This window comes from Amblyomma maculatum, chromosome 5 (genome assembly GCF_055883805.1).
Source record: "Amblyomma maculatum isolate TAMU_Amacu chromosome 5, ASM5588380v1, whole genome shotgun sequence".
Lineage (NCBI taxonomy): Eukaryota > Metazoa > Arthropoda > Arachnida > Ixodida > Ixodidae > Amblyomma > Amblyomma maculatum.
The window spans coordinates 142,778,905-142,804,057 of NC_139348.1; the positions used below are offsets into that span (position 1 = coordinate 142,778,905).

Genomic DNA, 25,153 nt, shown 5'->3' on the forward strand with positions numbered 1-25,153 from the left:
TCCTCTTTAACCCTTCATCCAAGCTTTCTTCTTGAGCGTCAGTCGTTTCACTTTTGCTCGAGCGCATGCGCACCGTGGTGAATTCATTTTGAAAGCCGGGCCTGTGAAGTTGCTGCTCGTTTGTTGTAGCTTGGCTTATTTACGATACATAGTGCACTCCACCGCTGGCGCCGCTTGAGACGTTATGGCTTTACGATCATTCATCCAGGGCTATAGAGTTCGTACGCTGACATTTTATGTTTGAAGTAGGGCGTACGCATCCAGCGTTGCCAGATGACATCGTGAGGCTTACCTTTGTTTTTCGATGAAAGGTGGCGGCAGCTGGTGAGAGAAAGATGTGAAGAAGGAGGGGCTGACACCTCGCGAAAACTTGCGTCGGCATTAAATGCATCGCCTCTCTCTTAAAGAGGCGTTTAAATTCTGCTCAACCTCTTCACGCTGTCAATGGATGTTTTTATGAATGCTCATTGCTCAATTCCGTCACACGTATTTGGGGGCCGAATCAGACTCCGTAGCAACGCTCATTTACTGTTCCTTTCTTAATCTCTCTTGACAGAAGATAAAACGGCCACCTCCATAGCCGAGTTAATAGAGCACTGTACACGCTGTATGCAGATCGGGGATGTTGCTGTTTTTTCTCCTACTTCAAATTAATAAAAATATAGAAACACCCCTTTGATGTGATATAGAGGTGATGCACGGGATGAATTTAAGCGCTTTACATATTTTAATGGAAGTTCTTTTCTCTCCAAATCTGCGCCGTGTTCTTAGTACATGGTGCAGCGAATAAAGATACAAGTTCACTTCCTCGCGTTGCAGTTTTACTGGTGTGGACATCGTCCAATTGTTATTAAACAGGGTCTTATCCTAGTGACAGAAAGCTGTGTGAGGCAATAACCTCCCATTTTCACACACAATCTCACTCAAATTACATAAAAATTACATACAAATCGCATAAAATCGCATAAGATCTCATAAAATCTCACATTATCATAAGATATTTTATGATATTTATCATAAGATGTTTTATTATATATGATGGCACCGTTAGAGATTCTGTGTCATTTGTGTGAGATGGTATGCGGTTATTTCCTCGTAGAACTTTTGGTTTTTCAGTAGAGTAGTTCTTAGACGTCGGCTTTGGGAGGATAGTTGTGCAGACTGAGAGGGATGAGCATAAATTTTTACCACTTTTGGTTGTTCCCTGACGCTCGTGAAAATATCGGCATATTAAAGTACTTTATCTATCGCTCTCATTCAATTGCAGTCGCCGGTATTCGAGCCAGCAGCCCAGAAACTTTGATGGAAGGCGAGAATGTTTCATATAATTGTGAGCCTTCCGTGGACGTTCTTTAATTTGTACATGCCATGATCTTCCTCTTTCGTTTGTACATACCATCATCATCGTCCCGCGGCGCCGGCTCCGGCACGCGCCTGGGTTTTGTCATCGGATTAAAACGCTAGACAAGGCATCGCTGGCCTTGCCGTCACGACCTTGCCGTCTCAACCTAGCCTTCTTTCAAAATATCCTTAACCGTGTTATGATAGACAACGAAAACTTTTTTTTATGAATGCTATGAATTTGCTGCAGGATTTCGTCGTCAATGGCCGGTCCCTAGATTAAAGTAACGCCGAAAAATATAGTTTATTAAGAAGCAATTTTGACTAATTAAGCGTGGAAACATTTTTGAGTAATTAGAACTGGATATTTGCGATTATTTCTAAACGCCTCAGTAACCGCGGACGCCTAATCAGCAAATTCATTGCGAAAAACACAATTGATTGTCGTCTAAGACTGCACTACACACGCGAGCTCGCGCACGCGCGCGCGCGCACACACGCACGCACGCGCAAACACAAACACACACACAAACACAAACAAAAACGCAAACAAAAACAAACACACACAAACACACACAAACACACACAAACATACACACACACACACACACGCACAAACACACACACAAACACACACTCACACACACACTCACACACACACTCACACACACACTCACACTCACACTCACACTCACACACACACTCACACACACACACACACACACTCACACACACACACTCACACACACACACTCACACACACACACACACTCACACACACACTCACACACACACACTCACACACACTCCACACACACTCACACACGTTTTTCGTTGTTTTTCCGGCTAGTTTTTGCAAACAGTAGTCTTCCAAGAACCATCGTGTCCCTCCGACAACTGACAATTGCTACTTGTTTTGACACGTTCTTTGGTAAATGCTGTTTCTGCAGCTCTGTGAGCTGATGTATTGCGAAAAGGAACGAACACTGTTTGAAGTTTTATAACCTGCATCGTACTCAATCTGCTGGGAGTTACAGGGTTATAAGTGAATCGTCGACTTGCGATGATGAGTACCTGAGGGCGCTGTGCACTTAAACTTACAGCAGCGACTGATATACGTCGAACTATATTGTAAGTCAATTGCGTAGCCCGAGGTAAACATCAGTAACCGGAAACTCCCATGTTAACCTGTTCTTCTATGTTGGTCATCCTGGTTGTTCTTAACCGCACGCGAGGTTCATGTAGATTTTTGAATGATATGACACATGTGGTAATGTTAAACAGGTAAGCATAAGTGTCAGACAGCGGCGTGTGGTCGAGGTGGGAAGTAAATGGCAGATGCGTAATGCATAAAAGAAGTAGAGGTGTGAGGCAGAGACATGGAGTTAGGTTGCGAGATAGAGGCGTGAAATTTATAGGTGCAAATGTGAAATAGCCACGAGATAAAGAGTGTGAAGCGTGAGACGTATGAAATAGAGCCAACGACGTTAGTTTTCGTTCGCGCTAGCAAGTGTACCCCCCCCCCCCCCCCCCCCCCAGCTATGTTAATCATACGTAATCGTGTGCTGAAAACGAGTTTTCCTGGCTATAATTTTTAAGAGTTTAATTGTAATGCCTTCAGTCATATCGCTGTAACATTTTACGGGGCGAGCAGAAATTAGGCCACCGTAAATATTTCCGTGCGCTTTTAATCATATGCGGACATTTTGCTGGGAACAAGAAAAGTTCGTTAAATGTAAGTTCTTGTTCCTTGCGGGAACCGGAAAGACGGAGGAGAGAAGTGCAGACTTTTTTGTTCCTAGCATTAATACATGCACGTGGTACACGCTCGACCTCATGTTCTTATCCGGTGCACAGATTTATCGAGACCACCCACCCTGTCCCAGCATGCGCCTGTGTTCCCCGACACATGCATGTCTCTCGAGCATGCACTGTAAACCACACCGCACTTCTTCGAACAAGCTTCAATGGCTTGAAATGCGAACACAATAATTTGATCTAGAAGGTGCGTGCACAGGTCTCTGAAGAATGTCAGCTTCAAGCGCGAACTTCCGGAATCTTATTGCTCTATAACACATGCAACGCTGGAGGTATGTAGCGCAGGTTGCGATATTTAAGGCTTCTGCGCCGCATTTGACACCTGCAAGCCTATATTAGCTAGCTGTGCTTTTTTCTCCAAGAACATTATCAGCGTCCGATACAGTTACAGTTGTCATCTACTGATGGACCCATCTGCAAACTCTGGCAACAAGCATCTTCAGAATCAATTGATGCACTACGCGTTGCATCGCAGTCGGGCATGCACGGACTGCACGAACCTGTTTGCACCTGCACGCACGGCCGTATCTGTCCGCACCCATCGTCAAAGTGCACGCACTCACGCGGGGAATGCTGACGTCACAAGAATGCCTATGATATAAGACCACACGCAGGTGCCTGTCTGCAGAGTCCACCAGTGGCGACTCGCCAGTGGTTCCTGCTGGCTGTGCTAGCGGCCTTCACCCTCTTCAACGTTGCCTACTGGTACGCTCAGCGCGACTCCTGGAAGCAGGTTCCTGCACAGGATTTCCGCCGGGTTCCTGTGGTCCGTCGTCACCAGGCGAACGTGAGCCGCAAACCGACGTCTCGTTGGAACGACGTGCCCCTGGAACTGTTGTTCTGGCGTCCCACTGAGGCGCTGCTCAGGGGTTACGGTAGGCTGCCTTTTCCCGTGGAGAATGTCAGCTTCCTACCGGTGGCGTACTCTGTCGCGCAGAGGTGCCGCGACACTGGTCCTCTGAGCCACATCTTCTTCGTGCACAGCGCCCCGGGCAACTGGGCCAAACGCCGACTACTCCGCGAAACGATAGGTGACGCCTTCATGGCGCTCAAACATTCCTGGACTACCGTCTTCTTCGTGGGCATATCTCGGAACCTGCGCGTCCAACAGGCTGTCCTGGACGAAGCCGAGAGATACGGGGATGTGGTCATGCTCCCGTACATGGACGCGTATAGGAACTTGACGTACAAGTTCATATACGGAATGAAGTGGACAATGGACAACTGTCCCGCCACACGATACATCGTCAAGATGGACGACGACATCGTGATCAACCTGACAAAGTTGATGGCCTACCTGCAGCGAAGGAAATACAGCGAGCGACTTGCCTTCCATTGCTACGTATGGACCAATATGATGGTGGAACGAAGTACCGACTCTCCGTGGTACATTCCCAAGAAGATGTACCGCAATGAAGTTTTTTCCCGGTACTGTTCGGGAAGTACGGTCCTCTTTGAGAGCAGGGTCATGGAGGCCCTATACAACGCGTCCTTTTCGGTGCCTTTTATGCCCGTGGATGACGTGTACGTTACCGGGGAGGCTGCTAAGGTTGCCTCCGTCGGACATGTAAAGCTCAACCGCTTCTATGCACTCTTCGACGACAAGTGGAAAGGTGTCGCCAAGGGAAAGTACATGTTCGCCCAGATCTACAGAGCGAAGTATCGTAGGAGAAGCTGGGACATAATTATGCGGGAGCTTAGAGAGCCAACGCTGGCGTTCCTGGACGATGAGTTGCCTTCAAAAGATAGCGCTGACAGCTACGTACAAACTGAAGAGTCTGTTTACGCCGAGGAAGAGGCGACGACGCCTTCCGACACAAACCTTGTGGCATCGTACGAATCACAGATGGCTCTTCGTAAAGACACTGTAATGTCGTCAGAAGACGTAAATGTAGTAACAGAATTAGCTAGAGGTAACGCTGAACCTCTTCATATCGTTTCTAACATTGGTGACAAGAAAAAGTACAAGAACAAAGCTGGCATCCCTCCTCCGGAAGCTGACGCTAGCAGATGGAAAGCCCATCGCACTAAAAGATTCAGGAGGAGACCCAGAAATGCCGCGTTCGCATTGCGTGGGCAAGGTTGACTCAATGACTATTGGTGTTCTTTGGACACTAAGATCCGCAGAAGATGCATCGCAGCTGTGCAGCTTCAAGACTTAGCTACGGGATCAGCGCGGCACATTCTGAGCTTCCAAACGAAACCGTTCCTTGCTATGGACTAATAACTATTTGGTGGCAAGTGCTTGCAAGTGGCTGCAGGTCCCGTAACATGTGTGTTGTGCAGGAATTACAAAGTGGGGAACCATGGTCGTACACACGACAGCGCACACGTGGCCGCAGAGTGCTTACTAAACAAACTTATTTAACTTTGAGGCTCGCGGTCAGATGCGCATAATCACTGACATTGGTCCTCTTTCGATCAGTGTGGTTATCGAACTCGGTTACAAAGTTGTAAATGAAAGGGAACAATTAAGAGGCAGAACGTTTTCAGCTGTGTGCACAAGTCGGTAATAATAATTGGAGAGCAAGATTTCCGCATTGTGCAACTAGCGCTGTGCTGTTATGTAACACGGTTAAAATTTGAACTCGTAATTGAAGGCCTAAGCATACAAAACACAATGACGAGCTTAAAAAAAAAAAATTATCAAAGAAAGCAAAAGTAATCTCCTTCAGTTTTGAAAATTGGAAGTTTTACAAGTTCATCTTAGGCAGCGCATTGAAAAGATAGAGGTACCTATTGGACGAATGTCGTGAGAGCAGATATAGAGACCATGGTAGAGAAATCGGCAGGTGAAAACGAATAGGTTGCATGCAGTGCACATAGCAGACGTCGTCACTTTAGGTAAGACAGGTTGCCGAAATCACTGAAAAGCAGGAGAGGCGTTCGAAAAATAATGCTTCTAATTTTTTCTCAGAAACTGTTTATTAAAAACTTTTGAAATTTACATATATTACGGCGGCATTTTTGCCGGGCTTATATTAATTTTCAATGCAATTTCGGTCAAGCTTTTCGGCTTTGAGCCACCGATGAATAAGGGTATGCATGCCTTTGCTGCATCAGATTTTTTTTTTCTTTCCCGGCGCTATGTCAATATCTGTCTTCAAGAAACCTGAAAACAAAACCTGCTGTCAATTTAGGGTGCACTGTAGTAATTCACCACACTCTTTATAGTCGCGCCTTGGCAGCCACTGATTTTCGTCTATTATATCCCACATGACATGTCCGCCTCACCACACCAGATACGATCTGGCGCCACAATTAAGCATGCCAGTGTGGAGTATATACCAGCGGGGACTGCCATGCTCTTACTGGTGTGAGAGTTTGACTAACGACGAGCAGCTGTGACATTTAAAAACTGGGAAGTGCTTCTTCGCCTACACCCTCATAATTCCCGAATTATTGGCCGAGATCGAACCATCCCTTCCGTTGTTATAATTCATTCATTCATTCATTCATTCATTCATTCATTCATTCATTCATTCATTCATTCATTCATTCAGTTGTATCTGCGCTTTTCGGATTGATTTTCAAAACATCGAGGACGCCATTCGCGCCGTGAGCACATTGCTGCGCCAGAAGGAAAAAAGCAGGTACAAATAAATTATGGGGGACACTTAAGCTCCGCCCCTAAGGTTACGGCCGCCAACGCCAAATTTTCGGAGAACGGGTCCTTTAACACCATTGCGTAAAAAACAAACAAAAAAATTGCATGCATTCCCTTCTTCCCCGGTGGTGCAAGCCGAACAGCTGACGGAGATTGTACTGAAAATTAATAAAATCTGGCATGTATGTGGCGTATATGGTTGTATTCTTTGCGTCTTTTATACCTTTTTAGTAAACTGTGCTCAAGAGAAAAAGAACAGGGGCGTTATTTGTTTAACGCATCTCGTATATAACCAACATATCAGTATTGCCCTGTGAAGCTGAAAATTTGGGGCTAGCCAGAGACGTTTTTAGTGGATTAAAAATGGCGCAGCAAGTAGAAGTAATTTCAGTAGGGATGAAAGGAAAGAGCGGCGTATATAATAGGATGAAACAGGATGGATTAAGAGGGGAGGGGAAGGCGTGGTTTGTGCGGAGGATGAGGACGAAAGTCAATGGGACAGGCCTTTCTCTTCGTTTAGTTGGTGTGACATGACAGCTACTGATTAGGATAACAAGTTTTAGCAAGATAAACTAGCATAAAATTTCTTAAACTACGTCACATAGGCTAGAGTTGGTCCGTACGATTGGACACCCATAGTGAACAAAGACGTTTCTTTTCTTAAGCTATGGATCCTGTTCACGTCAAGGGAACATTTATGGAAAATTTCGATGCTGGCATTTACGCCGTCTTTGAAGGAATGGCGGTAAACGATCATTCATTCTCTTGGAACAACTCTTTTTTTAACGGTAAATCAATGCATGACTGCGGAAATCATGACGCCTATGTAACGAGGGTGACTCTGTTTACCTCTGTTCCCTACGCCATGAAACAATATGCCAGAGGTTACACGCTTTTTTTTTTTCGGCTTACAAGTAAGACACGCGCAGAAGCTCAGGAACGTAGATTATGGTAATGTCAGCAGAGGCAGACAGTTAACCAGGCGGGTAAATGGCATTGCGAAGTTAGATGGGACATGATAGTCGCAGCTTGTACAGGAGAGGATTAGTTAAAGGGATGATTGGGAAGCATTTCTCCTACAGTGGCTTTGCTGGGCCGATCATGGTGGTAGTTACGACACGTAAAAAGTAACGGGTTGGGATTTGTAAAGCCGAGGAGCAGTCACCGCTTCGCGCCTCGCATTTTCCACCGTGACCATATGCGGCGTGCCCAGTTTGCTCTTCTCGTAAAAATGAGGGCGGCATCATCCATGACGAGAGGGTGGGTCGGAGGCCTGAACGCTGAGTCCCTCTTCCCCAGGTGCATTGAGGAGGCAGCGTGGAAGAGCGCAGTTGCGGGATGTGGGCAGTGAGATAATGAGTGTTTTGGCCCAGCACGCGGGGCGCTGCGAATGACGTGTCGAAGGAGATGAATGGCTTGACGGGCGCCAATGCGAACTGCGATACGGGCTGTAGGCCCAGTAGGAAAATGGCTGCCGATGAAAGCGCCTCCTGTAGCGTTACCAATCGCGCGCACAAAGAGAAGGTGGGTTTTGTGGCTTGAAACTTGGGCATAAAATGCAAGCTGGCTTAGGCACTAAATAACTGATGTTGCGGCAATGCCTTGGATGCTTGCATTTACTAAGTGGATGATTGAGCAGGGAAGGACGGATATTTTGGATAGAAAGGAGTATACGCATGCATTAACTGGCTGGAGAACGAAGGTCAGCAGGTCCCAATTAAAAGAATATCCCCACATTGGGGAGAAACAGGCTGTGAACACCAACTCTAAAGCAACGTCGACAAGCATAAAGGCTTAAGACATGACCATATACGCATCTAGTGAGAAAGCCACAGTCTGCGAGCCTCGCGTCGCTGATGTGTTGTGATGATCCTCATAGGCTCCTGAGTCCTGACCGTCAGCTTCAGCGTGGTGTTCCCTCTGTACCCTTGCAAATGCCAATTTTCATAGGCGAGGCGCTGCTTCAGAATCTGCCTCATCACGTGCACGCTTTATTGCCCTAATATGTTTTCAAGGTCTTTGCAATGCTTCGTTGTCGCATTACTGTTAGCTCCTCCCCGACTGTCGCAAAATGGCTTTGTGGGTCAATAAAAATTTAAAAAGAGCGTCCACCTTTTACCCTTCGGCGTTTTTTCTATACAGCCCATTTGCCACCAGAAGGCTGATTGATTGATTTGATTTTTATTTCAAACATTTATTATAAGACATGTTTGTAGCAGCGCATCCGGAATCCTAGCCAAAAACTAGTTGAGGTCTACGCGAGAAAGTGCTTATAAGGGTAATTTGCAGGCATCAAATATTATTTTCATAATCAATATTTTAAAACTCGTGAACTAAAAATATGCATTTCAGATAGTATATCTTATATCAGTGACACTCCTAAGCAGGTCGTAAAAACATAAACATCAAAATAAAGAGTCAATTCAGAACACCAGTCTCTTGAAAAGCCGGAACGAATAAACAATAACAATGGAACGGAATAAAAGGCACTGTCAACCCTTTGGCTTGTTACTATATTTGTCAGCAATTAACGAATGATATTTCTTTGCTTTATTGTATTTGGCGGGTTGATCCAAAACATGGTCCCTACGTAAGCTACAGTCCCTTCTTCTTGTACTGTTTCAGTCTTCTGGAGGTTGAAATTTCCATGCTTAGTGCTACAGGGCTGGTTAATAACGCAGTAGACTTAGATAAATGTAATAGGGAATTGTTTTAAAGGCATGCATGTACTGTCAAAAGAGTCCTTTATCGAATTAACGAAGGACCCGTATATCCATCTGCTTAAAAAGAGGATCAATTTGTGCATTGTAGTCCGACCGCTTGCTTAAAGAACACTATCATTGTTCACGATTCTTTAGCCTTGGGTGCTTATTCTCTGACTGGTTTTCCAAGGGCCCTCTCGGGCCTGTTGTCTCATTGTAACTCTTTTTTTTTTTTTTTAGAGTATATGCGAAGTTCTGCAGTTGAGGCTTTGCTTAAAAATAAGCCTATCATGAAGCCGCAGTGGGTCGGGCCTAATGCTGTTTTTTTTGTTTAATTGGTGCACGCAAGACGGCTGGCTAATCGGTGGATTGTAAGATTGGAAACAAATAATCTTTTTCGTGTGATCCTCAACATAATAATAATAATAATAATAATAATAATAATAATAATAATAATAATAATAATAATAATAATAATAATAATAATAATAATAATAATAATAATAATAATAATAATAATAATAATAATAATAATTGGTTCACAGGAAGGAAAAGGCGCAGTAACTGTCACACTTGATCCTCAACATTTGTTTGTTTACAGTAAATAGGGGGAAGGTGGAAAGCTGAGAAAACAGTTCATTATGCACGCGTCAACTTTCTTTTTCTGTGGACCTCTTGGGAGGATAAAGTTTTATGCATGTATAGACCTTTGCACCGGGCAAGAAGATTGTCCAAACGCCTCCTCTCTGGACTGCTGCAAGCCGGTTCCGCTGCCGCCTCCACCGTGTTGACGTCAGGCGCACACAACAGCCCAGCGAGCAATATGGTGACGCCCAGGAGACCCTCGTTGCAAAGGTCTATACGAGAGTAAGGTTCAGGGGAGCGGTTAAATAGACAGTCGAAAGGACCGGAATTCATTAACGTACATGTTAAGAAATATGTTCGACACATCACTTGAAACAAAATGCAATACTTCATGATAATGTAATATATATTACTCAGAAAGGTTTCTCTGCGCATCCAAATTACCCTGATTATGCAGTGCATATTTTTGAAGACACTTTTTATGCAGTTGGGCCCAGTTTAGGAGAATTGTATTTTCCATATTATTCTACAAAGTACATTTTTCTCGGACACAATTGGTCTGACAAGAACTCAGTCATGTACATACACTGAATATATATCTCGCAGAGGTTCTTTGCAACAATAATAATTGTGTAGCCTTCTTACTGTATGGAATCGGATATCATTACAGTCAAAAACCTTGCCTCCCTGTGTGTTTAGAACAAGTTTTATTAGACAATATGCATTGACATGTGTGATGACGAATGACCAAACTGAAAACGTACAGGGTTAACAACAACATACCTTATGTCGAAGAAGTACATCAAAATTCACTATATGCATTCCGAAAACAAAAATTAATTGGCTCCTAGGGGTTCAAATAAATTCTTGAATGTTCTAGCTACAATGTACAGCAGAGGCATCTGAAACCTGTTGTATTGTAACGTATTAGCGTAACCACTTAAATGCGTATTTAGAAGTATTTATGGTGTCGACATTATCTTCTGATAGTGAATTTGTTTATCTATACACCGAATACTGTTTACTACAAGGACTGTTTATCACAGTTAGGGTTTCGAAGCCACTTGTAATTTTTAAATCATGCCCGTTGGCTATCAAAAAGTGACATTGCGTGCAAACCTGTTTGCACATACATGCTCTCAACTTTTTCCTTCGCTTCGCGCTTTGTTAATAATGCAACCACTACGAAAAGGCTGGCCCCGCCGGGGTGGTGCAGTGGTAAGACGCCCGACTACTGTGCCGGAGTACCTGGGCTCGAACCCGACCGCGGCGGCTGCGTTTTGATGGAGGCGAAACGAAGAGGCGTCGTGTGCTGTGCGATGTCAGCGCACGTTAAAGATCCCCAGGTGGTCGAAATTACTCCGAAGCCCTCCACTACGGTTCCTCTTTCTCTCTCTTTTCACTTTCACTCCCACCTTCCTCCCTTCCTTAACGGCGCGGTTGAGGTGTCCACAGAAAACAAGTGAGACAGTTACCGCGTCTTTCCCTTCCTATATAAATAAATCAAATCAGTTACGAAAAGGCTGAAGATTAAAATGAGGCGCAGTGATGTAATAAATGATAACTCTTAAAAATTTCAATTTTTCGAACTCTGTACTGTTTTTATAATTAAAACTCGTCGCCCTATTGGTGCAGCGAAAGTTTTTTGCGCGGTTTAGGTGTCCACAAACAAGTGTGACAGAGGCTGTGCCTTTCCTTTCCCGTGAACCAACTAAAAAAAGCTTCAGCAAAAGTTCAGAGTGGTTGGTTGGTTGGTTCACAGGAAGCGAAAGGCGCAGTAGCTGTCACACTTGCTCTGTGGACACCTGAACCGCGCCGTAAGGGAAGGGAGGAAGGTGGGAGTGAAAGTGGACAGAGAGAAAGGGGAGCCGTAGTGGAGCGGATGAAAGCAAAATGGTGGACGGCTGACGGCGAAATAAAAGGTGGGCGGATAAGATTCGTAAGTTTGGGGAGACAAGGTGGCTGCAGTTTGGCGACGAACTCGGTTAATTGAAGAGATAATCGGCCGTGCCTTTGCCCTGAGGGCGTACCAGGAAGACTATGACGTCAGCGACTGATTAAATAAAACAGTTACGTGATTGTCAACAGTATAGTGGCGACGTGTGCCAAAGCTGCCATTAGTTCTCGATTTAATCGTTTTTTTTTTCTGCGCTTTGAGACCTGGAGTAACATTGACATAACGTATACGTATTGTCTCACGCCTTCGTTCTGAATCTAAAAAAAAAATACCAGCCACATCACCTTAGCGAGTTGCACGGCGTCGCTACATCAGGCAAAGAAAATGCTGTTGTGCGCAAGGAATGTAAGCCTAGCACGGGGTATACGGTTTGTTCTACCGTGTCCTACTCTTGTAGCCTCATTATGTGACAGGTGTCAGCCGACGCCCTTGTTGTTTTTCATATCTGATGACTTTGTTGCCAACCCTCCGTCCTCCTCAAAACAAACAAAAAAGTGTTCCTGAGCACTTACGTGTACTTCTTGTGCTAATAGTAATCTGGACAGTTCAAATTTCCTTAATAGCTTTGTTCGCCATTTCACTGGAGCACTGAGCACCGCCGGGGTGGCGCAGTGGTAAGACGCCCGACTAGTACCCGGGTTCGAACCCGACCTCGGTGGCTGCGTTTCGATGGAGGCGAAACGAAGAGGCGTCGTGTGCTGTGCGATGTCAGCGCACGTTAAAGATCCCCAGATGGTCGAAATTACTCCGCAGCCCTCCACTATGGCTCCAATTTCTCTCTTTCCACTTTCACTCCCGCCCTCCTCCCTTCCCTTACGGCGCGGTTGAGGTGTCCACAGAAAACAAGTGAGAAAGTTACCACGCCTTTCCCTTCCTATAAATCAATAAACACTGTGACAGATACTGTGCCTTTCCTTTTCTGTGAACGTATATTATTATTATTATTATTATTATTATTATTATTATTATTAATATTATGCCATTTTAGTGTGATGCTGGCGTTTAATCTTATCTCCAACATAGTTAATTCAATTATTTCATGAATTTGCGCTCGCTTTACGCATATAACATTTTTTTTTTTTCAGGCCTTTCTGCTCTTTACTTTTACTATCACATTTTCTCTGGGATTCTCAGCCCATTTGAAGCACTTATTGCTACACTGTGCTGAGTTGACTGCCATACTTGTTAGCTCGCACAAATAATGCATTCAACTCATTCTGTGTCAATGTAGTGCACTGAATAGCAGTATCATAGGGCTACTTTCTGAAATGCACCCTGTGCAATAAAAATAATAGGCGTCTAAAGCGTTAAAAAAAAAAAAAAAACAAGCAAAAAATACTCGCTGAGCTATGTTTAAGACTTAGCTTGTTTAGATTCGGTGAGAGCAGCAATCAACCCTAAAGTCACCTATTAGATGTTGAGACGTGTCTGCGAGATGCCCAGCTTGGATGCAGATAAATACAATCTTGAGCTACTCGCAGCAAGCCTGCAAGGCGTACCTCAATGTGGAACTCTGCCAAGCTGCCGCTCAAATCATGAGAAATCACACTCCTGGTACACACACCCGCCACAGTATTCTGTAGATCCCTGCACACGAAGGCATAGAGGGCAATGAGGCGACTCACAGGACAGCTCGAGGCCATACATTCCGAGCCCCGTCGCCGTCCACCTCCGAGCCTTTAGCTTAACCAACATACAGCGAAATAATAAACTATCATCGGCTCCATCACAGAACATACGCAGATCCCCACAAAGACCTCACTCGTCAGGAAGCCACTATATGTGAAACATGCAAGCCCGCACACTACCAAACCCAATCCCACAAATGCATGTCTGGCCCGCGGAGATATGCCCGTCATCCTCCAGATGGTTTGGAACTTCCCCGAACAACGTAAATTATACGGTTTACAGAAAATTATCCATGAGCTCTGGGAGACGAAGCTGGCTCACACAGAGCTCCCCATTAAGCGCCAGCTGATCAGCTGATCGGTCAGGCCTGGAGGGCCGTATTCGCCAATGGTTTCCCGGACCTGGGTGAACCACCCGCGTAATTTCTTTGTATAAATAAAGTGTATTCTGTCTGTGTGCGTGCGTGCGTGCGTGTGCGTGTGTGTGTGTGTGTGCGTGTGCCACCCGCGTAATTACTTCTATAAATAAGGTGTATTCTGTCTGTGTGCGTGCGTGCGTGCGTGCGTGCGAAGCGCCAAACGAGATAGGTAGCCGCAAGGAGCCGAACTGGGCCTGTGAAACAGCCAACCGGGGAGGCCACAACACTCCGGACTGCCATCTGTGGCACGGCGGCCGGTTCCTTGCTGGCCATGCAGCCCCAACCCCTCCCCTCTAGGCTATGTGAGAGGAAACGCCTCGTATTGATCTGGCCAAATTTAAAATAAACAGCTCTTACTATAAAGCTTCAGTCGCTTTGGGCCATTAAACACAATGAACCAAGACAAAGCTGTTATTATAAAAAGTTCGTAAAGTGTGAGCTTGGGCTCTGTAAAATTCGATACGTTTCTTTGACACATTGCAACGCAGCAATCTCAAGCACACGATCCTGTAAAAATGCGACCTTTTTACCTCCTGAAGACTATATGCGCTCTGCTGCTCTTCTTCATAAGAGCGTATCACCTCAAGAAAAAAAAAATTACGCAAGAGAACTAGAAATATGCCTTAACAAGAGTTGTCGGGCTAGTTGGTGATCATCTGCAGAAGCCATATGGGAAAATGCGCGAAAAAAATACGACACACAAGAGGACGCATACAACAGACGAGCGCAATGAACCGATTTATTCAAGGCTGAACACCTAAATATAGGAAAGACTGCGCAAGTGCGCAGAGTACATACATGTGCACACACATCATACGCATTACTGACACAGTTGCTGTTTTTCTTTGTAAATAAGATTAGAAGGGTTCAACGCTTCTGAACCGAATATGGAGCGAAAGCATGAGCTGCGAGTGACCGTGCGTTGTTGTTGTTCTTCCCGCTTCTTCTTCTTTTCTCTTCTCCTTTCTTCTTTCTTCTTCTGTTAGGCGCAGCGCAGGCTCGGGGACCACGGACACGACGCACAGCGACGAGCGGTTAGACCTGGCGCAGTATTGCTTTCGCAATAAAACAGCTTCCAAAATTTCGCGTACAAAGACACTGCTGTCCCTGCCAAGAATCTATATCTCCGAAAGACGTGCGAAACTTTTGTCATTTTTGCAGTTTTACTACGTTTTGTTCTATACGTGTCCTTCTCTTGTGTGCCGTGTTTTTTTATTTACTTATTTAGCGTTTTCTGCTGAGGCCTATAGAACTTTCTAAGAATGTGAAGGCGAAAGCCTAGGTTTAAGTTTCATTAGACATTTTGCACCTTTCATTCAAAATTTATGACATACAGCTCTCGCCCTAGTTCAAACCGAAAGTCTTGCAGTAATATTTGTACTGTTTCAAGACAGACGCCAGTAAAAGCCCCGCTTGCTTAGTTACTTAAACGCAACCCTTTTATCACGGCATCCGTACATTTAGCTATTGCAGCGATTGTATTCCGAATACGCTCTATGTTACTGCTGTAATGGTCTTGGTTGTGCCTCGTTGGTTGCTATGGTAACTTAGTTTGACGTTAGCCGTTATTTAGCCAGCCATGCGGCGAGCGCGTAGACGACAGGCACAAGCAGATATCCATGTGTCAGGACTGTTCCTTTTTATTGCCTTTGGTGCGCCATTTACTTGTACGCCATATCACTGACCCACCTCCATGTGGCACCATATTTCTTATCCTTCCTACCAAAATTGTGGGGCAATAGTTCTACACGCAGCGTTTAGGAGACGTCATACCATTTCGCATATCTCATTTATAATCCATCTGCTAGTCAGTTTGGAGGCAAATGCTTAATAGGGACTCTAATCGACGGTGTATGTGCCTCCAATTGTATGCCGTGCAGCAAAGATGACTAACACTGCCGAACTCTATATGCTATTCTCTCAATGTCAAACCGCCAAACAAAACCATGCTATATCATGTCAAGCAGAAACCCGGCTCTTTTTGCCTTTTTTTTTTAAGGCGAAAGCCTTTAATGGCTCATACTGTCGTGGACAAGATGTGTCCCGCTTTTGCAGCGGCTCTGACTGGTCGAGACGGGATGACGTCATGGAGGTCCTCGACCAATCAGAGAACCACCACAGTATGCACGAATGCGTGCCTTATATGGCCATATGCCAATCAATTATTCCTCATGTGATGCCCTATAACAAGTGCCTTTAAGGTACAATAAATAAATTACTAATTATTGGTTAATTAATGTAGTTAATTACTAATTAATTACCACTTATCAACGACTAACAATCAATCACTAATGAATAACTAAATGATCTAATTAACAACCATCAACAACTAATACCCAATCATTAATGAATACCTAATTATACCAATTACTAATTAGATCAATTAGTGACTAAAATGGCCTGATGACTGACAAATTAGTCATTATTATTTATGATGAGTTGTCGACAAATTAATGAAAACTAACAATTATCTATGACTGATGATCAATCATTAATTAATGACTACTTAATGATCAGTTGCGTAGCAGAATGCGGCACTCAGGCTTTCCTCTTTCACTACTTTAGTCGCTGAAGTCCCTCGTAATTTTTTTTTAGCGATGGCAGTACTGTGGGACAGATCCGCTGAAACGGCCGTATTTATAGGTTCCAAAGCACTCCAAAGCATAGCGAAGCTCTGTGGAAGCCATGTTAAGCAGGTTAAGAGGAGTGACCAACGGTACAGAGTTTGTGCCTGGCTCCTTGTACGGCCTTTGTCGTCGTCGTGTGGCAGCCGTGGTATGCCCCCAAACGCTTTCAAGCTCCTCGCGGATGCTGTTCGCAAACGCGCTGCCCTAAGACACCCGCAAACCTGCGTCTATGGCCCGCCGTGGTGGCTCTGGAGTTCAAACCCTGACCGCGGCAGGCTCCATTATATGGAGGAGGATGCAAAAACCTCTGTGTAAGATGCTGTTTAAGGAGATGTGAGTCATTTAGAAGTACCACTAAAAGTATTCCGCAGAAATGATCTTATCTATGGGAACTTCGCGCAAACAATGCACAAAGCTGTAGCTACAGCGAAGCTAGAAACTCTCCGGATATAATGTTACAATTTATTTAATGTGTGTTAATTCTTTCCTTTTCTTTTTGTCACATTTGCGCCTTTTTCTCGAACCTGAATGCCCTGAAACAAAGTTCTCAAATAAGCTTTGCGGGAAGGCACACTTTCGAAATAAAACTGCCTTTCAGAATTGTCAGTTTCATCGCTGTGTAAATTTTAGGCCATTCCTCAGAAAATGATAAAATTGTGCAAAAATAAAAAAAAACTTCAGTAAACTGTTCAAAATTTTACTGCAAATGCTATTTTATTTTTTTATTTTTGTAGGTATACAGCCTCGCTGCCAGCTTCGATTACACCGTAGCTGGTGAATACTTTTTTTATTATTACTTCGAAGTCTTAACCCACTTAAGGTAATCTGCATATCTCTCGTACGCCGTTTCTGAGTCACTTCAAGCAAACAAACATACGTTTTGAACGAGCAGTTCACAGGTGCACATAATTACAATACATACTGGCAATGCTTCAGCTTTAGGAGCTGTTGACGTCCTTACATCGAGCTTTGAGCCATTCTTTCATGGATGTGCTTGCGTATATAACCAGATATCTCTCCCAGTCATCTGGCTCGTGGTTAGACGTTTTGCCCGAAGGTTTTCGGGAATGGAAAGTGCTTAAAAAAAAAATATTACACTTAAAGTGCATGACGCGATAGCGTAGGCTGCCAGCCCACCCTACTCTAATCAAGCCGTATAACGTGCCTGCGTATGCAACGGTACTGACAAGCTGATTCTGATTATCATCATCCCATATGAAAGGAGAGGCCCGAGTTGGCAGCTCCAGCCAGACGTAAAAAATTACGAGGGACTTTAGCGACTAAAGTAGGGAAAGGCGAAAGCCTGAGGGGCGCATTCTGTTAATTCGCACTAATTAGCAAATAATTTTAATTAGCTAGTCAGTAATTACACACGTAATTAATTACGTAAGTGATTAATCATTTATTCATTAGTTATATATTGCAGTATTTAGTTCGTCATAAATTTGTAAATAATTCATTAATCAGTAATTGATAATTGATCGTTGATTGACATATGGCCATATAAGGCATGCAATCGCGCATACTGTGGTGGTGCTCTGATCGGTCGAGGCCTCTATGACGTCATCCCGCCTCGGCCAGTCAGAACGCTGCAAAAGCGGAACACATTTCGTCTACGACAGAATGAGCCTTTAAAGGCTTTCGCCTTAATATCAGGCACCTCAACGTCCAGTTAACGCTCGGCCATGTCAGCTGCCAGCTGCCGCCTGCCAGTGCCATGCTCGTGATTTCTCACTCATAACGCCAACGCCGTATTTTCGGTCAAAGAAAAAATGGCAGTCGTGAACGTCATCCTCACAGCGTCTGATAAACATCGGCAGCTCGTCCCCTGGGCGCAGTTTCGAAAACGACCCATAAACGAATTTTAGTGCGGCAGTGAAAGACAAAGAGCGGCTACGTTCGTGCTGACAATAAATGTTTTCCAACCCAAAAATCCTTCGCCAGCCTTCCCAGGCTATTTCGCAGGCTCAAAGAGAAAAAAAAAACTAATTAAAATGAGCTTCAATTCAGGCCGTGTCACGTTAGCGCGTTTATTCACGGATACCTTCCGGGCGGAAACGCGTGACAGAGAAGTGGGGATTTAAAACAACGGTTCGATGAAAGCAGGGAATGTTCACAAAAAGGCTACACTACGAGCTTTGAGTTCCACGCGTCGATGACTGCAGCGGTGGAAGCAAGAAGGTGGCTAGAGTCAACGATATAATTCATAAGATGAAATAACAATTCTGCAAGTTAGTTCTGCAGAACACAAAATAAAATATGATGCCATAATCACGACATGAAGTAAATAAACATTTCGTTACGTGATTATTGGTGTAATAGAATTAGCGATGACGTCCTACGCTGGTCACAAAAATTTCTGATTGGTTTAGCGAGATCACATGATCTCGTGGCGTCACACACCTCGCCGGCCAATTAGCACTCAGCCATATTAGGTGACCTTGTGAAGCCTCGCTGTCGACCAATCGGAGAATTTCGTAGGCGAGCAGCTCTGCGCAGAGGGCGACGCCGCGTGACAATGTGACCCCGCCGAGTTCGCAGATGCCCTGGCAGAGTTGTGACGTCATCCACGAGATTGCAGCCTCCGGCGAACATCGCTACAGAACGACCTCTGAAGAAAGAATACTTTCGATAAGGAGGTAAAAGGTGGCTAAGCAGAATCGAGCCACTGCCCTTCGGGTGGCAAGCCTGGACGCCGGGAGCGCCACCCCTACGTTACTCAGGAGCGTCCGATAAGTGCGGTAGCTTAGAGGCGTTGTTCGACCGCCTCATATCGTCTATGTATGTATAAACAGCAGAAACGCGTTACATTGCAAAAATATTTAAATAAAAATAAGGTCACTTATTAGCACTGCTTAGCAGTCCTCCGAAGTACATTTAGTACTGCTTATTAGAGTTAGTAATGACGATGACAAATTATTAATTATGAATATTATTTAGTTGCAATGTACGGTGTCCATAGGACGATGCGTTAACTCAGGAGCATGCTTCATTGGCCCGCAAGTTATTTTTGATCATATCTGCACTATATTTTATATTACAATTATATATATATATATATATATATATATATATATATATATATATATATATATATATATATATATATATATATATAGTTTTCTTTTGACTAATGGGCCAGGAAAAGATGTATCACTACTACATTATAACCGCCTGCGGAGAACTACGGCTAGTTTACGGGACCTTTTATTTAAGGGTCGCTGAATACAAATTAGACCTGGGTTGTATCGATGGATTGAAGCATTGTAATCAGGCTCTCAATAAAAAAAACTAGTTTTTATTCCAGTAATATATTTTGCGGGGCTAGTTGGTTCATGCTCGCAAACTTATATAAGCGCACCGAAGGCGACGTCCTGTCCTCCTTGTCTGTTGTGTCGACAGTGTCGTCTTTGTTGCGTCTATGTACGTTTACTATTGTTCTTATTGGATAGACAAGATTTGAAATAAAAATACATATGTCAGTATATCTCCGGCCGATTTCTCAACTTCTGGTGTGCATCGAAACGGCTTTTAATGAGGATCTCAGAGGCTAGGCCACACCTAAATTTATTTTTGAACGTTCATCATGCGGTATCTTTTTCGGGGGCAGGCCTCATTGATTATAGTCAAGGACCGCCTACGGACGTTCCTATAAGTGTCTTTTTCACGGGCCATTCGTGCCAAGTGAAAAATAACCCGTCTATAATTACTATACTAATTACTATACTAATTACTATACTAGGCATTCTCTGGCCATTTGTAAGCACTGGGAGGCTACCCACCTGTTATTGTTTTAATTAGTGCCAGCTCGTGGAATTAGCTGAGTGTGTCGACAAAGAGATTAATGCATGTATAGCTGTGGCGATCGACATTTCGTGAGTTAAAGAAAAGTACAGTAGTGGACATAAGTGTGATATAATTTCACTAATCAGTTATTATTTTGAACCAACAAAGTAAGTATCGTCCTATAGCAGACAAGTTTAAAGCGTTAACTACATTATGGTGTCCTTTAAATGTTTATTTTATTGTGTTTTGATAGAAATTCAAGATGATAAACATCTTCCTCTTTGTGTGCTTTCCGCAGACGGCTGCCTAACGACCTGCACGTCAACCGCCAAGCGGTGGCTGCCTTTCTTGGGCCTTGCGGTTCTCGTCTATATCGGCTTCCTTACCGCGGGCTACAATCCAGTCAGCTGGCCTGTACCACGGCAGCAGCATCATGAGGCGGTAACTATGGTAGATGCAGAGGCTTTCTTCAGGTATCCACATAAAAGTAAAGAATTTCTACATCAGGGTCATGGGTTGAGCGATACGCCGTCAAGCGACTTTTCCAAGACGCCTCCAACAAGTGAAAATAAGTCTTCAACCAAAAGGCAGGGTACCTCTGAGGGAACAAGATCAAGACAAACGGTGCCATTACTTTCAACTAAACCAGAAACGCCGTCACAACGGCCAACGGCATCTCTAGCAATACGAACAACTACAACACGAACAAGAACAGTGTCTCCGGCCACGACGACAGGTAAAGACGACGGACTCATTTGGAACCCATCCGAGCAGTTACCGAGAGGCTACGGCAGAGTCCCCTTTCCGGTGGAGAATGTTACATCCTTGCCCACTGCATTTAATGTTGTTTCGGAATGCCAACGGGGCCTGGACTACATATTTTTCGTGCACACAGCAGCTACTCACTCGGACCACCGCCGCGTCCTAAGGGAGGTGGTAGCCAACTCCTCGTTCGGTGCCCAGTATAACTGGACGACGGTATTCTTCGTCGGAATGTCGCCGGTGGACCAGGTGTGGGCGAGCGTGACGAGAGAAGCCGAACTCTATGGAGATGTGGCCGTACTGCCGTACATGGACACCTACCGGAACCTGACGTACAAGTTCGTCTACGGAATCAAGTGGACCCTGGAGAACTGTCCCCGGGTACGGTTTGTCCTAAAGATGGACGACGACATCGTCTTGCACCTCCCCTCTCTGGTGAAGAAGTTCGGCAGGAGCGCAGCTGGTTCCTCGGTCGGGGTGTCTACGCCGCCGCCTCCTAAGTTCCACTGCTGCGTCTGGGATGGCATGCCGGTCATCAGGCAGACCGCGTTGCCCTGGTACCTGTCTAACGAAGTGTACCCGAAAAAATATTTCCCCAGGTACTGTTCCGGAAGCGCAGTGTTCATGGAGTCAGCCGCATTGGGTCCCCTGTACAATGCTTCCTTCCAAGTGCCCTACTTACCAGTGGACGACGCCTATGTCACGGGCGAACTTGCGGCCGTGGCCGGCATCGGACACGAAGCGCTTAATAGTGCCTACTCTTTTGACAGCAAAAGATGGAAGTCGGTGGTCGACGGTACCCTCTTGGTCGTGCAAGTGTGGAGCGCCGAGACGCGCTCCAACGCATGGAAGCTCGTAGCCAAAGCCCTCGCAGAACAGAGGAAGACATCGGCGTCTGTGACACCTTCGCGTGTGACGCAAAGTACTCGCAGCGTTGCTTCCGTGACGGCGATATCTGTGACTACGAAAAGTTTAGTTGAAGCAGTGAATAGCTCCGCCAGGACGCCATGACAAGAGTGTGTATTTAGCTTACGTCATAAGTTGTGCAAAACATTCTTGTGACTGCAGATTGGTGCGGAAGGACCAAATGCATGAAGCAAGAAGTACCAAGAAGCTGAAGCATCTGACTGATTTGTTCTTTTTTTGTTATTGTTATGTTTGGTGGTTATGCGGTAATGATGGTATGTGTTTTTATTATCAGATTCGCTGAGCGTACGATGTAGGAACACACAGAGACTAAACCGGTGGCTTCAGAGTTTAGCCAGAATATCTAACAAAGCCCCTAGTGCGCCAGTTCCTTGCAACGGCACATGCTCTCGACCGCGCCGATGTTTTTTTTTCTTTCTCACGTTGAGATATAACCTTAATATACGTATATTAACTATGGCGAATGGAGATTGCACCAAGCGCACAGTGAGAACAGGCTCTTATAGGGAGTCGACGAAATACTTTAAGAACTCAGCACTGAGGTACAGGTAGTGGTCTCAGCACGTGAATTGTTTTAATTTGAGAAGAGAGCTTATTTATTCATTGTGATATTTACGCCGGCATGAGTATATGCGGGAACATTTCGAGCCCCACACACTAGCTGTAGCAGTTGTGGGGAAGAGGTCTCCAGCAGTCCCAACACTGTCAAGGCATGGAGAAGCAAAAAGCAGACACACTTAGAGTGATTCTCGTGGACAGGTATATTTGTAGAAGTTTCTCTGTGAACCAGGTGTAAAATTAGACACATCTCTCTGAAAAAGTGTTCCACGTGTATGGCTCTACAGTGACAAAAGCGTCATTCTTTCGCTGTTTACTTAATTTTGGCTATCGCGCTCTACAAGAGTATCCTTGTCCGTATTCATGGGAAACAATCGACAGGTATTCATTTTTCGACGGTCTTTTCGAGGCTGTTGTCTTAGGAGCAGATAAAATGTTGCAGAAACTTGAACCTTCTGAGAGGTCATGCACTATATATGACAAGAGTAGTGCGATTAGGCTGTGGTGTGATACAGCTCATGGACTATGCAGAAGACACCGCTCAGAGAACCTCAAACCAATGACTTCGGCCAGCTCCCATGACGTCGCAGCCACTCCGTTTGTATCTATTAGCCCCTTGCGGTATCATAGCAAGTGGCCGAAGCCATGTTTAGGAGCGGTTACCTTCTAGCCCACGTAACTTTTTTTTTTCATTCCACTGGTGCTCCGTGGACAGAAGAATGACCATGAATGCCGCCATGTGACGCAAACAAATGTTTTTAAGACTACTCTATTTGGAATGATGAAACCGACCATTTCCCTATCTCGTAAAGTAATATATGGTATTTCAGGATTGACTCTAGGTCATCCTAAATTTTCTCTCTCTGACTGCATTAAACGCAAAGAACGAATATTTTCAGCTGAAAGTAATTCATATTAATCAAATTGTGTCAGGGGAAATCATATTGGAAGAAGGTGGTTTTTGGGCTAATTAGCGCATTCTTAGGAAGAAGGTTCTGGTGTGAAGATAGCATGATATTTATGCTGTTTTCTCTTGCTCCGTGCACATTCCATCTCATCGTGATGGGTTAATTTTCCCTGCATTTATCGTTCACCGAATAAACGTCAACATTCATCATGGGTTCAAAAGTCTCGCATGGTTACTCGCTAGTTACGAACAGCTTGTGTGACGGTCAGCGAAGTTTCCAAACTAAACGATGCCTCCACCATAGCAGTGGTCTATCTTTACGAGCACTTGAAGGGGCGGCTGAGTATGAGTTGCCAAGACGGAAGAGATAAAGCACGAAATCCTTTTAACTCCTGATGTCGGCGCGCCGCCGGTGACCTTGGTGCCAGAATATGGAACACAGGTGAACCTAAACGAATTTTCGTGCGTCAGCCCTTGCTGCATACATGCTGCACTGCCACTAAGTTGCGCATGCGTCAGCAAGTAGAGAGTTTTAGCTTACCGTGATCCGCCGTGTGAGTTGTCATCATTACAAAATGTGCTCACCGGCGAAAGCTATTTTCAACAGCTATTTCACTTGTGAAGGGTGGACATCTTGATACTGCCCCAGACGAAAACGTAGGTGATAGAACAAAAGAGAGCAGAAAAGGGCGCGAAACGTCCAGCGCATTTAACATATCAGAAAACCTTGACTTCGCATCATCGACCTCGTCCGATAGATGATTAATATAGTCTGCTCTAGGATCAGATGGTCTGTAACACACACACACACACACACACACAAACACACACACACACACACACACACACACACACACACACACACACACACACACACACACACACACACACACACACACACACACACACACACACACACACACACACACACACACACACACACACACACACACACACACACACACACACACACACACACACACACACACACACACACACACACACACACACACACACACACACACACACACACACACACACACACACACACACACACACACACACACACAAACTAGAAAGTTTTGGAACATGCCTATTGTAACCCAGAGCATTTCAATTGTGGAAGTGACAGGTAAGACGATTTTTGCGTTTAATGACAATTATATCGCCTTCTTCTCTAGGACAACGCCTGTCTGTTCTGTAAACCGAAAATACACACACAAAAAAAGTCGCCTTGCGTTATAGATATCTGGGTTCAGCCATTATCTCTTCCCAGAATAGCTTTGCAACACACATGTCATTGAATAAAATCAAGTTTTCTTCATTAGGTATAGGAAAATAAGAAAGCTGGCAACATCGAATGATATAGGTGCTTAAACGCCTTGATTCTTTTAAAAGAGTTTATCCCTTAAAATGGGCTGGTCTCGTGTAGATCTCAACATAGTCCATGAATCTCGCCGTATCTGTAATGTCACTTATGCTCACCTAGCTTATATGACAACCTATATGTGCTTTCGCATGCAGAAGCC

General features: G+C 44.7%; 2 protein-coding genes across 3 annotated transcripts in view; both read left to right on the forward strand.

Moving 5' to 3' along the window:
• Positions 1-14,354, forward strand: part of LOC146189810 (uncharacterized) — a 29,085-nt gene extending 14,731 nt beyond the window's left edge. The window contains exons 2-3 of the mRNA XM_084603422.1: positions 3,774-5,015; positions 14,212-14,354. Of these exons, the coding sequence (XP_084459548.1) occupies positions 3,774-5,015; positions 14,212-14,354 (1,385 nt within the window). The remainder of the gene's footprint in view (positions 1-3,773; positions 5,016-14,211) is intronic.
• LOC146189809 (beta-1,3-galactosyltransferase 1-like) overlaps positions 1-23,834 on the forward strand; it is a 49,729-nt gene extending 25,895 nt beyond the window's left edge. For both annotated transcript variants that reach the window (XM_084604567.1, XM_084604566.1), the window contains exon 2: positions 20,769-23,834. In XM_084604567.1, the coding sequence (XP_084460693.1) occupies positions 20,918-22,243 (1,326 nt within the window). In that variant the 5' untranslated portion in view covers positions 20,769-20,917 and the 3' untranslated portion in view covers positions 22,244-23,834. The remainder of the gene's footprint in view (positions 1-20,768) is intronic.
• Positions 23,835-25,153: the final 1,319 nt, after the last annotated feature.